At 34.2% G+C, this 17,524-nt stretch overlaps 3 protein-coding genes across 4 annotated transcripts; 1 reads left to right on the top strand and 2 right to left on the bottom strand.

Annotated features, from left to right (window-relative positions):
- Nucleotides 1–73: 73 nt before the first annotated feature.
- LOC102579906 (AP-3 complex subunit sigma-like) lies at nucleotides 74–2,335 on the top strand. 2 transcript variants are annotated; one of them, XM_006340561.2, is made up of 7 exons: nucleotides 74–235; nucleotides 339–381; nucleotides 463–527; nucleotides 1,104–1,200; nucleotides 1,299–1,372; nucleotides 1,845–1,936; nucleotides 2,060–2,335. In XM_006340561.2, exons 1-7 carry the CDS (start codon nucleotides 167–169, stop codon nucleotides 2,124–2,126), a joined length of 507 nt encoding a protein of 168 aa, XP_006340623.1. In that variant the 5' UTR covers nucleotides 74–166; the 3' UTR covers nucleotides 2,127–2,335. The 2 variants fall into 2 exon arrangements, with proteins under 2 accessions (XP_006340623.1, XP_006340624.1); XM_006340562.2 differs by having other exon boundaries at nucleotides 76–235; nucleotides 1,302–1,372.
- A 358-nt stretch (nucleotides 2,336–2,693) lies between these two features.
- LOC102579582 (pyridine nucleotide-disulfide oxidoreductase domain-containing protein 2) lies at nucleotides 2,694–13,235 on the bottom strand. Its single transcript, XM_006340560.1, has 16 exons — nucleotides 12,842–13,235; nucleotides 12,597–12,758; nucleotides 11,489–11,668; nucleotides 11,275–11,332; nucleotides 10,448–10,498; nucleotides 9,713–9,795; nucleotides 8,976–9,063; nucleotides 8,422–8,463; nucleotides 8,257–8,331; nucleotides 8,061–8,129; nucleotides 6,375–6,490; nucleotides 5,521–5,633; nucleotides 4,202–4,281; nucleotides 3,861–3,981; nucleotides 3,189–3,255; nucleotides 2,694–3,103 (listed from the first exon to the last, which is right to left on the bottom strand). Exons 1-16 carry the CDS (start codon nucleotides 13,105–13,107, stop codon nucleotides 2,974–2,976), a joined length of 1,701 nt encoding a protein of 566 aa, XP_006340622.1. The 5' UTR covers nucleotides 13,108–13,235; the 3' UTR covers nucleotides 2,694–2,973.
- Nucleotides 13,236–15,752: 2,517 nt separating this feature from the next.
- On the bottom strand, nucleotides 15,753–16,171 carry LOC102579040 (uncharacterized). The gene is made up of 2 exons (XM_006340558.2): nucleotides 15,988–16,171; nucleotides 15,753–15,907 (listed from the first exon to the last, which is right to left on the bottom strand). The coding sequence occupies exons 1-2, from the start codon at nucleotides 16,141–16,143 to the stop codon at nucleotides 15,761–15,763; spliced, it is 303 nt and encodes a 100-aa protein (XP_006340620.1). The 5' UTR covers nucleotides 16,144–16,171; the 3' UTR covers nucleotides 15,753–15,760.
- Between the last annotated feature and the right edge of the window lie 1,353 nt (nucleotides 16,172–17,524).

The raw sequence follows: 17,524 nt of genomic DNA, 5'->3' as shown, positions 1-17,524 counted from the left end.
CAAGGTGAAATGGGTTTAATTAGATATTATAACTACTAATATAAAATTTATCAATAAATACAGGACCAAATTGTGATTTAAGTTTATTCAATTTTACAATTATTGAACAGAGAGAGCGAGACAAAAGAGTAGCTTTGCCAGTTCTGTTGTGAGATTTACAGGAAGAATGATAAAGGCGGTAATGGTGATTAACACCTTCGGCAAGCCTCGCCTTTCGAAATTTTACGAATTCCAGGTTTGTCGCTCATAATTATCTTTTTTTTTTCTATTTCTAAGATCCATCTTTGATTCAATCCTGTTTAATTTTTGCTGAATTTTGTTGTTGGGATTGGAATTAGCCAGTGGAGAAGCAACAAGAGCTCATCCGCCATGTCTACGCAGGTAAACACACAATTTGATTAAACTGAGATTTCGTTCAGTTGGATGAGTTTTTGTTTCTTCGTTTTGGATTTCAATTTTCAGTCTTAAGCAACAGGCCTGACAATGTGAGCAATTTTATTCGGAGCTTAGGGACAATTTTCAGTCCGGTAATTACTTGATTGTCTGGCAACTTCTAGTTAGTATTTCTTCCAACATTACTATACGGATTATGAAAGTATCCATCCTTCTGCACCTCTATCTAATGCTTGTGCTGGCTTTGCTATGTGAGAAAATTATGTATATAGATTGTACATAACTCTATGATCTTAAAACTTGAGGATTTTCATAATAAGGACACTTTATTTAGATAGAATGCTTTGGTGCTGTGCAAATTTGTGGAAGAAATTTTGATTTTTCTACCCTCACCTTTGGTTTCTTTGTTTTATGTTAGTTATCCTCATCCATCAAGCGAGTAACTACATACATGTAGGAAACTTACTCCAACTGAATTGTAAGATTTTTGCTAATTAATATTGATTAAAACCAGATAAATGATGGACCAAAATAGGACAAGTGCAGTCCCATGGAGACTATCACTTAGGCAACAGTTTACATGCTACACTGCTTTTAATGGCTGTGTACTCCTCTTTTGTGATGTACAAATTAAGAAGAGTAATTTATACTCTCAAGTCTCAAGTATATAGAGTAAATTATTATAATAGCCATTACTATATCTTTTTCAGGATACAAGGCTCGTGTATAAGCACTATGCTACCTTATATTTCGTGTTTCTATTTGATAACTCTGAGAATGAGTTGGCCATGCTCGACTTAATACAAGGTACTTGTTTCCACTATTTACATAGTTTTATTGTGGGAAAACACAGTTTTAAGTTGTCTCCTTAACTATGCTTAAGTGATGATGTTGTCCTCTTATAGCAGTTTTTGTAGAAACACTGGACAAATGCTTCAAAAGTGTATGCGAGCTTGATGTAGTATTCAATTATAGCAAGGTAAGAGTATTGCAGTAACCTATTTGTTGTATTTTATATACTTATCTTTGAAACATAAATATCCGTATGTAGAAACCAATTCGGATACATTGGTGGAATATATCATTAATAAGTCTCAGAAATCAACTTCTCTTGCTAATTAGTTGCAGAACTTTCATGCTCCCTCAATGACGAACTCCGATCATTACAATGCATAAGATGTTTAGATGGACTCCTATTTTCCAGACAATTCCACTTTTCCCAATATTCACCACCATTGGGACTTTTAACTGTTATAACTTCTAATTAGCATATGGTCACTTCTGTAACATAGGTAATTAATGCTTCTAAAGCTCTAGTAGTAAAAACTTGGGCACATTCGCAATTTTACAGCAAGCTTCATCCTATGCAATACATCAAGTGCTATTTCTTTTGCCTTTTGGGGTATCAATCTGCATATTTGTTGTGTCTAATGGATGATTGTCTTCTGCAGATGCATATCATTCTAGATGAAATAATTTTAGGTGGTCAAGTGCTAGAAACAGATTCTGTTGAAGTCGTGAGAGCAGTTGAAGAGATCTCAAAGTTTGTCTCTCTCTCTCTCTCACTCGCATTTGTCATAATTTATTTTATTTTATTTTTTGCATTTCCAGCTTTATGTGCAAAACTTGTAAATTGTTTTAGAGAGTAATTCCTATTTAATTGCAGAGTAGAGTCAACCACAAGTGCTGGCACATTGATCAACAAATCTATTCCGTCTTGGTGGGCTAGATAGCACATGGCTCCTCTGTACATTACCATATCTTAGTGTTGAAAATGAACTATAGTGAATATGACATGTATACTTTTTCAGTGTGGCATGTTAACTGACTTCTCGATTTGTAATCATAGCTGGCATGCCCCTTCTCAGAGTTATCGCATTTTCGTTATAGGGTCCTTCACTATTAGTTGCAAAAGCCAAGCTAAAAGTGTGTTCAAGTTTTATACTCTTTTAAAATACCTGCCTTGTATGTTGAAACTTGATTAGCTAATGCGAGCAATTATTTTACTGAACCAAGGGAACGGCTATTTTTGCTCCCGAAACCACTTTTGCACACCTCATATAGTAGAATTGTAGAACTTATGGTTTAAGTTGATAGTGTTATCCTCTTCTTTTTTTGTGTGGATAATGGTGGTGTTTGGATCAGTTTATGCACATTTTGACTAATCCACTGGGTACTAGCTATTAGATGAGAATAAATCGCATAGGCTTTTTTAAAAAAGAATCCATATCTTCATTCTGCTAAGTTGTCAAGTTACCAATGTTCTCGAAGGTGTGAAAATTAAACTTTTCAAAAGAAAGAAAGCCGCAGAAAGTTTACCTTTGAATTATTTTCCCGTTCCCAGCATAACATTATTCTTTACATTGAAGGGATCCACTCATTCTGAAGATTCTTCAATCGAAGAGATTTGAGCTAGTGATCAGTCAAACCGACTTCAATATTTAATAGACTCTTAACCAACTAATTTGCAATATTTGGCTATAACACCAGCGTGTTCTAGACTAGATGCCCTCATTTCAACTGATTGAACTCGTCAAAAGAATCACACAAGAAAAAGTTGTACTTGCTGGGAGAGCAGCTTCATGATTTCTTGAAGTCCTCAATGACAACATGCGCAGCATTCCGTCCTGGGGCGCCCATTACTCCACCACCAGGATGTGTCCCGCTGCCACACAAGTATAGGCCTTCAATTGGAGTCCGATAATTTGACCTGCATTTCAACGTTAAGATAATAGCAAAAATCATCATTTTATGAGCTTGAGTCCTTCAAGGACTAATGTCTTCAGAACCATTACCATCCTTTCACTGGCCGCATTAAAAACAGAGAATCTAATCCCATGGATCCGTGGAATATATTGCCTCCTGTCAAGATATAATATAACACATCAGCATTTGCTATATCAGTTTGCAGGGACTATAAAGCATGCTCCAGCTTATAGTCGTTCGTTCTCATAACTAAACGAATCCACAAATTTCTTAAACTGGACTCAGATAAACCAAACATCAGGTTTCGTATTATCTTCCAAGATTGTAGTATGCTGGTACTTATAACCTACTGTGAAACACTGATGCTTCAACAAGAAACAAGTCAGGTAAGTTGATCACAAAACGTTAGTTTACAGGAAGATTAAGCTATGAACATGATTGAAATCCTGTGTGGTGAATATACTATTTGGTACAGTCGTTGAACTACAATAAGGCTCGACAGTGTTGTGGCAACTTAACGACAACAATGCCTTTTGGAGATTTTCTATCCTGGGTGTGCAGTGTAATTCAGTAAACAGATTGGACTCACATCCGAACCCATTTAAGGTCTGTAGGACAGAAGTTCATTAATAAGGTACACACATTTCATGTTAAAGGAGAATTACTCAATGAAGTGCCACTGGAATGTGATACATATATTAGGTCATTCCAACTACACTTATCGCTGAAGATAAGTGATCAAGAGGATAGCAGTGGCGCACCTGTCAGACCAATTTCTCTTTCGAGGTCTGGAGGAGTTAACATATCATACCCAATAATTGATGAGCTAAATCCAGGAGCATATTCATCTATCATGCTAAAGCATCTCTGGGCAAATGATTCCTACAACAATAACTTTTTATTAATCACAAACATGAAATATGTGATGCATAAAAATGCAACCAGGATGGATCCAGAACTTTGTGAATAAATCTGAAAGAACTCCTACTCCTGCTAGGAAAAAGGAAAAGAAATAGATGACTTGAAAAAAGTGCGTGAAAGAATGTAATTCAGAGATAATTTCAAAAAAAAAGAAAAAGAATGTAACTCAGAGATACTTAACTCTATATACAGGATTTTCCCAGCTGCCATCAGAGGGTTTATAAGGTGTGTACTGGATGAATAAACCAATCACATGCTTTCCTAGGTAAAACAATAATGAATATCTGTAAGTTCTAGCATTGATCGAAAACCACAAGAAACAACATCTGTCTTATTCTGTTGAATGAGAATAACACAATACTATTGTTTATTGAATATTATTTTGTCATGTTTGTATATTTAGAATTCCCTCCCCCGTGCTGAGGAAATAGCCTAAAACCCCTACGTGATTTTAGAAATCCAGTATTCTAACCCCTCAAACAGTGTTAGCTCATTTCCCTCCAAAAGCTTGTGCACGTTGTTCTAAACATAAGACTATCTTTGTTAACTTAGCTAAAGTCATCACAGAAGTTTTTATTTTTTTTTACGTAAATTCAGATTTTGTATAAAGATTTCAGTCTTAATTTCACTTATTTCACGTTGAATTGGTTTAAGATTTATTATCTAGGATTAATCTGAGATGACGTAAATAATAATTTGACTCCAGATGAAAGAAAAAATATGGACAAGAAAAATGAAAATCAACTTGTTACTAAAACCATAAGGAGTACTTTAGGGAATTCCACTAAGGGAGGTACATAGCAAATGTAAAACCCACATGGGTATACTGCAATAAACCCTACTACCCTTGTTGAGAATATAGGAAAGAAGCAAAGCATATAAACATAGCAACTGAATTACAAGAACCTAAGGTGAACGTGCAAACCCCACAAACTTTGTTCAATATTGTAAAAGATAAAGTTACAATATGTCCAAGTATGAAATAAATATTGAAGATAGTTAATAATTGTATTAAATTCAAAAAAAGGCGAAGAATGTAGAAACATTAATCTAATCATAATGGGGAAAAATATAATAATATATGTACATAATATTCCAAGTCACCCAATTACTATTTAAAACAACACCATATTACATAAATTTTAATCAAATACTTCAAAGAAGTTTTAGAGAAAATGTTCTAGGTGTATAAAGGGCAAAAAAACACAAAGCATAAAGTGAGCACAGCACATAGACAAATATCTCAAAGGTGTAAAGCGTGTAGGTGGCAAATGCTCCACCTATGGAGGAGTTAACTCTACTCTTTTTGACTTTAGCCTCGCGTGAACATTCAGGGGGTTAAGAGCTTGCCAAACCTCTAGATGAGTCACAACTTTGCTTTTAAAATGTTGATATTCACTATTTCAGATTCAAAAACTTGATATCACCATAGAAATTCATAAAGCAGTTTACTGTCAAACAGATAATTGCATAAACACGTTACGAAGCAAACTCGAGTACCAGATGGAGAGATTGTCTTGTCAAAGACAGTAGGAATTGTCATCTCAATTATGGGCCGTCGAGATGGTAAACCATTTTCAGCATCCTGTGCAGCACTGTGCATCTCTTCTATACTACAAGCACCAGAATTATATAGTTGTCTTTGGATTAGAATCATAATTGAAATAACAATTTTGTAAGGTACAGGAAAGGCAAGAATGATGACACCTATAATAATTTGTTCAATGTCAGCATCAGAAAGATGGATTGTGGGCAAACCTTCTTGTTATGTGTTTAAAAACTCAAAGCTCATCACCATCAGATTTAACTGATTTTTTTTACCCCTCCCTAGGAGTTCCACATTTTTCTCCCTTGGTAACTCAAACCCACAACCTCAGGGTTGGAGGTGGAGGGTGTTTACCACTCGAGCATCCCTCTCTAGTCAATTTAACAGATTGGAATAAGATATCTCTTGCCTATTTGACATGGATGTAAGCTTTTAACTTTTGCTCATCCAATGAGCAACAAACTAAACAGCTGATTTGACCCAAACAAGATGCACAATCAATCAACTAAGCCTCAATACAATGTCAATCTTCTAAATCCATTCCACTCAATTCTGACATTCTCTATTCACCAGTAAACAACTTGTCTTTAAGACAAAAAAGACCTACATACAGGATAAATGAATTATTTGTGTATCCTCGTAGTGTCATGTCATCCACATATTTTCAGAAAGATTGTGTTCATGGATTTATGACAGGCTAGGAGACTAACTCATATTCTTGTTTATTTGTACTTGGATTACATAAATGAATCAACTCATGCAGATCAGAAGAAAAATGAATCTGAAATAGATAACTCTAAGTGAATACCTCTCTGGCCCTATGTGAATGGTACCACCATGCTGTGGACCAGCATCTGGATGACTTAAATTGCAGCATTGGAACTGTGGCAATCTGTCAACGGCCAAATTGATTTTTGTGGTAGCCTATTTCAGTAAACAATGAACCTTTAAGATTCCAGGTACAAAAGATTAACAACCAAACTAGAAATGTTTAGCCTGAACTGCAGCACTGAAAATTATGGTAATATGTTGATGGTCAATTTAATTTTTGGTAGTACCGTTCCAGAATCAACAATCCCCTAAAATTTCAGATACCAAATATTAACAAATGTATCCAATATAATGACCACAACAAGAGATGAGATTTCATCACATAATGTTTAGGGCCTAAATCATTAATCAGTATTGAACTTTTTAGAGCAAGAAGAATGTTACAAATGAAATCAACCTAAGCCTCTCACGATTGAGCCATTTATATGCAACAGGAGTAAAGAAACTCGGACATGAACCTTATGAGGAAATTGAGTTTTAAGTTAGTAACTTCTACAACATGTACATGACCATCAGGTATCTCTCTAAGAATGCTTCGCTTAAGGTCATATCAAACTGTAAAGATCATATATTCCTGTTATTAGGCCAAGTCTTAATTGGTCCCTCAAAATCATAAAAGGGAGGCTTTGAAAGCTAAGGTGCTGTCAGTTTTAGAGTGCAGGCCAAAGCTGAAAGTTTATGATGTGCAAGTACAAAATGCTGTATTGCTGTAGTAGGATTACTAAAAAGAATAATTAAGACTGGTCCTTGCAGCGTCAAAAAATATAAGAAACCAAAGGTTAATTTCCCAAAAAAAAAAAAAGATATGCAAAGGGAATCTAATGCCTGTGAATTAAATCTCTAAGCACTATTGAGGACTCATTACCAAGAACTTGCAAGAGAAAGAAATGAATAATGAAAGAAGAAACGTGAGATGCAGCCCAAAATGCCAACTCTGAGATCCTTCAATCAGGGATCCTTAGATGAAGCAGTTATGTAGCCAATATCAATGAAAAGAAGAATTTTCTCAAAAAAATATCAATGGAAAGAAGAAAGAACAGGAAAGAAGAATGGTTTGACATCTCATGTTGTGGCATGGACAAGCACCATCATTTCAACACACGATATAGCGACATTCCTGGCAAAATAAAGCCCAACCCGACCCAACCCATTTAGTTTTGGGTTGGTTATTGACCCGCCCATTTGTTAGCTCAACCATCTCAACCCAACCCATTTCAACTCATTAAAAATTGGGTTGATATGTAGACCAAATTGATTTTTGAGAAATCTTGTCAAAATATTATTAAAAAACTTCAAAAATAATAACTTTATTAGGTACTAACAACTTATAAAATAACAAATAAAGTTATTAAAACTTGGTAAAAATTGGACGGGTTGGGTTATGACCCGCTACTAACCCGTTTTGACCCAAACAAACTTGAGTTGGGTTGGGTCTTGACCCATTGGACCCACCCAAATTTAACCCAACCCACCCAATTACCACCCCTATCTACATGGTTAGAAGTTAGAACCTGTTATCTCTATGCTGAATTCAAATATGTACTTAAAAAATTTGTTTGATGAGTAAGGGTATTTAACAAGACAATTGGCATAGGATGAACCAGAACATAACAACTGAATCTTAGAACAATCAAGGATGATAATTCTTTATATGCAAGCTTACAGAGCGATAATCAGAGCACTTGATAGCTTTATGAAAATCATGAGGAAGCACATCATCTGGCACAAGATCCTGGATTGTGGAGACACGTAGTCAGAGGACACTGTTTAAATAGGATTCTTTTTCTCTGATATTTTGTAATAATGTGCCACTGCTAGCCTAAATTTGTTCAAATAAAAGAAGAACAACAAATTTTTACCATGAAAGTTTTGAATGGTGTGGCATTCGATAAAACAACAGAAGAATGCAATATGGTTCCGTCAGCCAGCAATACCTAAAAAATTCCATCCAATTTGCCACATCAAGATCAACTTGACTTGTTAAAAAAGGTAAACTATTGGAAAGACAACCTAGTGAAACTAACCCCATGCACTCTGCCTGTGTCTTCAATCATCAATTTCGAGACCTACATTGACAAAAGAAATGTTTCCTTCAAAAGACAACTTCAAACACCATCAAGGAAAGAGAGAGTATTTTTTGAAAGTTGTGAAAATATAAGAGAAAATTATTAGCTTGATTTTCTTAGTTTTTATTTTAAAACGTGATAGAGGAAGGAACAAGTCATAATGTTCTACATAATCTGCCATATGCCTTCAGTCATACTGAATTTTCACTAATATATTAACAAAAAGGCCTGGGGAACGAGGACAGTATTTCGGCCATAAGAAATATAGGTGGATTATTCACACATAACCCCCAAGGTGCAAATGAAAATAATAAAAAGATAAAAGATAGAACCAACAAATACAATGAAATCAACTCCTCCACCCCCACCCACCCCCAAAAAGCAAATTCACCAAGAAAGCATCTAAAGCTCTAGATGTATGTCAGATACTCAAAAGCAAATAACTCTGAGACGAAATACTCATTCTCTTTACAGTGGAGAGGTAGTGAACGCATAACGGGGTGTAAGCATACTTCGGCATTTGTCAATATGGTTGCACCAGCCTCCTTTGCAGCAGCAGCTATAGCCGATGACACGGAGCCCATTCCCCCTTCAACATACCTACATGTAAAAACAGCTGTCAAACATTTATTTTACTAAGAGAGGACAACATGATAACCACCCAGTCAATTTAAGAAAGGTAACTTTGGATTTGAAAAAAAAACAGCATGACCTAATATATTTTGATTGCCTAAGTTAATAAAGATTTTGAAGGTAGAAGCAAACGTGTCCCATCTCTAAATAGTCAAAACGTAAGGAGCAACAATTCAAATATGTGGGCTCACATAAAGCCTTGGCTTGGGGATTAAGGAAGATGGATACGAGGGATACCAAGCATAGTGGATTAAGTGGGCACCGCATAAAGGAAAAGAGAAAGAACAGTTTATTGCTTTTGCTTAAGCTATGATAAGCAGCTAAATTCATTAGATGTAACTATTTGCTAGTATGACAAAAACGGAACACTGAAAACTCTGAAAGTTAGTCTAAGGGTCTTTTTTTTATAGGTTCAAAGTTGTAAATGCTCCTATATTTAAAAAGATTGAAAACAAAGAAAATGAAATAGAACTCTTTGTTAATTCAATGTTTATTTCATTAAATAACTGGAACATTTAAAGCAACTACTCCAAAGCAGAATTCTTCAGATAAAATGAAACAAATGATTTTACAAAAATGCGGAAGTAGTTCAAAATTTGCAGTGTTGTATACATACGACCAAATACCACGATCACCATCAGATTCTCCCATCACATGATGTAGCAATACATATCCACTTCCAGGCGTATGAACACTTGCCTATGAATTTATAAATTAGTTGACAGATGAACAGGAAAAGAGGGAGGAGAGGAGTAAGTATGAAGCAAACTGAAACTGACGTGATAAAGAATATTAATCAAACTTTCATTGAATTGGCATTTGACCATGACACAAACAAGGATACACTAAATTGATGAGAATGTGAAGAATGACAAAACCCGAGGAACACTAAAAGGACCTGTTTCTATTTCCTGCCTGACTAGAGACTCAAAAACTCTTAATCCTACATGTTCTCAGTAAAAATTTCAGAGTGGTCCAAGAGGTATTCAAGCCTGCTACTTCATGCAGATGGAAAACTGCCAGTAAATGTATGGCGGATATATGCATATAACTGAAAAGAAATTTCTAAACCATGGGCCATGTGAAACTTCCGATATTTGCTGCAAAGACATGACTTTTACATGATCCCGTAATCCCGTAACTAAGCACAGATTTCAGTTAAAACATCCAACCATTTTCACTAAATAGATGGTAATGCAGAACAGCAAAAAATTACTTTTCAGCAATGCCGAATCATATATATGTGGATCCTAGATATACATTCCAAACAATGTAGGCAGCGATTGACTGCTCCTCCATGCATGACTCAACACATTCTGGGAACAACACACATGAAAAAAAAAGAGCTTACCGTGGACCCTATCACTGCATCAGTTGCAAGAGTTACTTTCAGAACATCTGCCTGTGATATTTCAGCAAGCACACAGAATTAGTAAGCTAGTGACACCAGAAGGGATGATGATTAAGATGTGAGAGAATTTTTCAAAATGTATTTTGAGGAATGCAACAAAATTGTTCAGTCTTTAGACGAACACACTTCATGACAAGAATTACACAGCATAAGAACATGTAGTAGCAGCTTCCATAAACAAACACGATTAATTACTACATACACCAGAAGAAAGTGATTTCTATCCATTGAAATTCTTGTTCATTTCAAAGATTCTGTTTGTTTCGAATTTTAATGAGACATTACCATTTACGCTTCTCTGCCCCATCCGCCCATTCCCCCACAACACATTTCACCTGATTGAAGAAGACATTTATAATTGATTGAGGAAAGAATAACTGAATATTGGTGGTAAAGAAGATACAATAACAAGACAACCTCCTCCACTCCAATAAAGACAGATGGAGCTACTTCTGATCTAGTTAAGACAAGTTGTGACAAAACAAAGATAAAGGAAACAATTGGAATAAAAAATCTGGAAAGATACAAATCAACAGAAAACTTTCTACTACAATGATAATTAGCCTTCAAAATTAGAAGCTTATAGAACTCCTCATCTTAGGTTCCCAACACTATCTAACGACAAAAGCATGCTCAACACAAAGTATTGATAGAAAGCATTGATTGGGTCACAATCTACAACCTTGGGACACTTCATATGAAACAGAATTATTTTAAGCAGACTGATAGAACAAGTAAAAGAAAATTAATAGTAAAAAATTTGCAACCTCAAACCAGTTATTCAAAACCTTCGAAGCTGGGGCGAGTAAAAGGTCCATCAAGTCCCTGAAAAGTTCAGTGGAAACAATTAAACAAGGATGGACAATGACAGTTGAAGTCGAGACTTCATACTATTTTAGAGTAGATGTTGCCCTAGTTTGTCCAACTGATAATAATAAGTTTGGTGAAATTATGCAAACAGGACCATCTAGAACATCTTACACTAGGTCCTTCTGTCCCAAGTGGAGTGCTCGACGGAGACAATTAGCCCAAAACGCTGAATTTTGCAATTTGTGCCTTATACGAGTATTGAGATGTGAAGAGCCTTGTAGAGTTTCTGGTGTAGACGAATCCAGAAGTGGGTCCATAAACTCGCAAAACTTGTCAAGTTGACTCTCATACCTATAATTAGGTGGCACTTGGTAACTCAAAATTTAGAATATGATAGTAATAGACAAAAATGATGAACAGAAAGAACTAATATATGAATTCTCATACAGACTTTAGGGTTCTAAGTGAGCTCAATCCTCAAATTCCGCTAAATTATCATCAAGTTCCAAACCTGGAATTTATTTTTTTTGATGACAAGGGAAACCCGCAGCCGCTACCCTTTGGGTGCGCACAGGGTAAAACCCCCGCTCCTATGCAATAGCTCGCAAACCACATAGGAGAGGTAAACCGCACTAGACAAGTCTGGTGCGACGAGCTCGATCCAGAAGGCAAACCCCTTGCTTTCGCTGGCAAGGGGTTTCGAACTTGAGACCTCCAACATGGAAGTCCGAAGCTCAAACCACTGGGCCACCCCGAAGGGTTCCAAACCTGGAAATTTTGGCAGGGAACTTATCTTTTTCTGGCCTTTAAGTTAGCATGTGAAGCACCCTTGGGTTCTCCTTCTTGAGTATGTCAATCTTGAAAGTGTCAAGAACAATGGACACATGAAATTTCAGTATTAAAGAAAGGTGAGCCTGATTCCAGTGATCTGGATGCGAGCTACATGCCATATCTATTTCCCAATCATAGTCATAATCTGAGCTTCACCAAAGTATTCTCACTAATTTATAGGAGTTAATCCACCATAAATGGCTCTACACTTATGTATCTCCTTCATCTTATAGTCTAGTTCACATCAACACTGTTGCATTTAAATCGCCTTAAAATAATTAAATGCTTTTTCGACAAAATGAATTGCTCAAGGTTCAACTCTCGCGTAGTAAACATGATTATTTAACAAGTTTCTCTTTGTCCTTTAAAGATAAAATTGCAGCAAACAAAGTTTCCAGAAAATGCATTGAAGTTGAAGTAACGACCAGTATAAAAATAAATACTGAACCTTGAATAAGCATCAGCATCAGATTTAGAAAACTTTGAAATCTCAGAATAGTTGAGCTCCTTGTCAGAACCAAGCAGAAGATAGCGTCCGTCGAGAAGAGGCGTGAATGATGAAGGACTCCTTTTCAGTAGCTTCAATCCATGTCTCTTCAGCTCCAATTCTCTATTAATCATAACGCATTCCCAATAATTGAAGAAAAATAAATCAATACTAACAATAAAATGATTGCAATAATTAGGTCTCACTTTATAACGCAGGGTCTAAGGAGGCTTTGTAGGTAACTACAACGAGAAAACTTGAAACCAGGAATGAGTTCTTCAGTGACAGCAGCACCGCCTATGATGTGTCGCCTCTCGAGAACGGCAACGGAGAGACCGGAACGAGCGAGATATGCGGCAGCTGTAAGGCCGTTGTGACCACCGCCGATGATCAGAGCATCCCATTTCTTCTCTTTTGCACTGAAGCTGCTGCTGCTGCTGCTACTGCTAAATTTTCGGAATTGTCTCCACATTTTAAAACTTTTTTTTTTTTGCCTAATCACTGATTTTAACAATAGCAACTCTTTGAACAGGGAAAGGGAATCTATCCGAGCTTCAACACTGGTCACTCTGCTGCTTAGTTTATTGGAGCTTGCTTGGCCTTTTCCCTCCTTTATCTTGTATATAAAAATAAATATAATATATATATAAAAAAAAAAATAGTCGTACATTATTAATAGTTCTCTTATTTGTCGTGTTCATTGGCCACTTATACAGATACTTATCGAAAATAACCTCCTGTAGAACTTTTTTTCATATTTAAACATTTGAATTTGAAACCTTTTAGATTCATTCTATCAAAGCAAAATCAACGAATTGAGGGAAAGGAGCACCAACGAGAAGGAAAACCAGTTTTGTGAATATTAAAAAAGTGTTAACAAGAGAAAATGTTTATTGCCTTCATCACACGAGTAGGTCTAAAATGATCCTTTAACTATATCTTTGTTGGATGCAATTTGGTCTCTTAATTATACATTTGTCCGTTTTAGTCATTAACGTTATATTTATCGATTTTAGTCTTTTAAGTATTTAAAAACTTATCAGTTTTGGTTTATGTCCATTTTTTATACAAATAACTTAAGTTTATATTAACAGAATCTATGTCTCGAGAAATTAAATCATTTAGCTATTTTCCAATTGTTTCTACTTTTACTTCAAATTACCTTTATGCAAAGAACTTTAACCTCAATGATTCAAAAATAAAATTTATGAGAAAAAAAAATATAAGTCATAATTTTATTCAATGAACAGTAAAATGAAGCATATTAGCTACTAATGATTTGAATATGTTAAACTTTATTATAAAAAGAAAGAAAATTATTACCAATTGAATTCAAAATTTGCACTCCAATGACTTTATTGAAGGGAATATGCTTAATTTTCAGAACTTGAAATTTATAAAATTGTAGATTTGCAACTATTTTCTTTTTTTTTTATAAAAAAAATAGATTGATTTTATTATTCTATTCATTTATTTGATGTAGAGAAATTTGAGTTAAAAAGTTTAAATCTCTTATTTTTCTTTTGTATGAAAAAGAAATTCAACAAATTTTGGGTTGATTATGAACCGTTAACCGCCAAAAAAGGGAACACAACATATTCAAGTCATTAGCAACAATTATATGCTTCATTTTATTCTCCGTTGAATAAAATTAGGACTTATATCTTCTTTTCTCGTTGATTTTTTTTTGAATCGTTGAAGTTATTGTTCTTTTCATAAGAGTAATTTAAAGAAAAAGTAGCGGGGATAAAGAAACAACTTAAAATGGGTTAAAGATTTAATTTCATGAAGAGTTTCGTTAATATAAATCTAAGCTATTTATATTTTTTTTAAAAGACAAAGACCAAACTTGATAAGTTTTTTGAATACTTAAAGGACTAAAGCCGGTAAGTATATATTAAGGGATCAAAGTTGTTAAGTTTTTTTTGAATACTTAAAGGACTAAAATCGGTAAGTGTATAGTTAAGGGGTCAAAACTGATAAAATTTTAAATAGTTAAAGGACAAAATTTGACAAAAGTATAGTTAAGGAACCAATTTTGACCTACTCCTATAGTTAAAGGACTATTTATGACATTTTCTCATATTAACAATGTAGAAAACATTTACACAATTTAGGCATTTATGAATTAGGGATAAATTTTTATGATAAATATTAAATTTAAATTTTGATAAATACTACTTTTTTTCTTTTCTTCTGTTATGTATAGTGTGATAATGAAAATATTTTTGTCCATCAACAATTTAGACTTGAGATTAAATTTAGACCCTTTAAGTATGTGGAGACAATCAACGGTTTAGACTTGAGATTAAATTTAGACCCTTTAAGCATGTGGAGACCATCAACGAGTAAGAATTTGAAGACCATCAATGAGTCATTTATGTGTAAAAGAAAGTAATTCTACGTTTCTTACTATATTGGTGCAATGATGAGACATTTGAATCAGAGGTAGACCCACATGTAGAGGAAAAAATCATGTATAAGAAACTAGTAGAAATAATGAATATAATAAAGAGTGCATAGAGCATAGAATTGCACTTAGTCTGCTAGTAGAAGTGAGGGAATTCAGCCTTGTGACTTGAGGTCAATCCCGGCCAATGACCATCCTATTAATGACTAATCGAATATGACATCATTCGTTGAAGGGTTCGCTGCAATTACTTTCAATGCAGACATCAAACACCAAATAGAAAAAAATAAAATATATTTTCCTTTTAACTCGGGGAAAAAGTTTGATTATATAAAGATGTAAATATGACTAGTGGTGCATAAGTTTGCTGACTTCTCATAACTTTTAGTATTTCATTGTTTTTTTTTCCTTCTATTTATGAAGTTGAATTACTGAGAAACTATTTTTGGGTAATGAAATAAGTAGTTGTTTGGTTGTTTTTTTTTGTGTTTGACAAAACCACATATAACCAAATTGCTTGATAGTATTTAATTTGTGATTTTACATACGTATACCATACTTATAAATTATAGTCTGTAAATACATATAACATTATAATAAAACAAAGTGCAAATTCTTGGTAAATTTTTTAATTATACTAAAATTGCAAACTTTTTTATCAAGTAACTCAAGGAATGTCATTGAAGGAAAAAAAAAACAAAACGGAACTGAAATACTAATAAAATTGATCAAAAGCTGCATATGCGTGTGTCATGTCCGATCTAATCTCTAATGATTCTCCTCTGCGGGCAGCCATTGGATGGTCGCAGAACTTTTCCCACCTTTTAAGCCTATGAACTTGCTTTAGAAAATTTTCAACCTTCTGTTACAAACCAACAACACCAATTTCAAACAAAAAACAAAATACTAGCTACTATTTTTGAAGCCAAGATATAGATGTACCTCGTCAATAGTATTTTTGAAGCAAACCTTGTGATCAGCCATAGGGGTATTCACAAAATCCTTCAAATTGCTCATAAAGCGACCATCAATGGACCTCTTCCATCCACAAGAAGTTACAGCAGATTCGTCTTGGCCTTTTCCTACTTCCAATTCCATTGCTTCGATTTCTTAAATACCAATTGCAAAATATAATAATAATGTAACTAAAAAAAGCTAATAAGAATAACTAAAATTTGATCGTTAATGACTTATATTTATAGATAACTAAAAATATTGTACAGGAAATTAAATCGACTTGTTTAGCAAGAAAAGATGGCCAAATTTATCTTGAGAAGGAAGTCAGGCTATTTCGATTCGACATTAACGAAAAGAGAAGGAAAAAAAAATACCTTTTTCTCCAAGTAATGTGATTTTAATTTTTATAAGTTTAAGTTCCAATATTAGAAGTACAAATTAGGTCCTTGAGTTTAATTTTTAAAAAATTGACGCATCTTTTAGATGAAGGGTTTGAATGCATCAATTTGATAAAATTGAGGACGGCAACTGCTAGTCTGGAAATCACACGGGTCAAAATCAAAGTTATGCTAAAAATAAAATTAATATACAATGATCTTAGATGAGTTTGTTTAATTAAAGGTTAATAATGTTATTTTTTTTCATAAGTAAAAGACTCAATTCGCTATTAGAAAGGGTATCATAGGGGAAAGGAAGCTAAGCCTTACTTTTCATGTTTTCTTTAGGAAATTATTAAGGCAAGACATATTACAAATCTAACTTACCATAATTGCAGTTTTACATCCTAAGTAATTCGGAAATTGGAAATCAAAATCGAAAAGTATTAAGAAAGATTGATGACTATATAAAGCAGAAAAAAAATCCTAATCCAACACAAAAACAATTTTAAAAAAATCAACCCTAGCCTTTTTCTCTATAAATACGAATGGTGAAGCTCAACAACCTTTCATAATCAATATTAAAGCTTTTATAAATTTAATTAATTTCATCAAATAATGGAGCCATCCACTTATAGTGAAATTCGTGTGTCTCCTGAAATTGTTTATTCTATAGGAGATTGTCCAGTTGACGATTTTAACGTGGAGATTAATTTAATTGTCAAATATGCTTACAATTATGGTGAGAGCACTTTGGAAGAGTTCAATTGTGATAATACATGTTGTTGTAAGTACAAGTCATTATCGTGGGATAAAATTGATGAAATGCTTTTGGGAACTAATTTTCCTTATCAATTAGAAAGGGTTAAGTGGATTAATCGTACTGAGAAAATATTAGCTAACAAGGATGATTTAATCAAACAAATTTTGGAATACACTCATCACAACATTGTTACACGTCCTCCACACGAATATTTGGATGAAATTATTGTAAACCTGATATTTGTCAAGCAAGTATCCGTAAATCTGCAAGAATTTGAACTTACGAAAGCAAGAATTGTTGCAGCAGATAGAGAATATTTTGCGGAGTTACTTTGGAAATCAGTTCATGACAAGATCATGAGAGTGAAACAACGAGGATCATC

Source organism: Solanum tuberosum, unplaced genomic scaffold (assembly GCF_000226075.1).
Source record: "Solanum tuberosum cultivar DM 1-3 516 R44 unplaced genomic scaffold, SolTub_3.0 scf00020, whole genome shotgun sequence".
Lineage (NCBI taxonomy): Eukaryota > Viridiplantae > Streptophyta > Magnoliopsida > Solanales > Solanaceae > Solanum > Solanum tuberosum.
The sequence above is the reverse complement of the archived record's forward strand: the minus strand, read 5'-3'. Positions and strand labels throughout refer to the sequence as shown.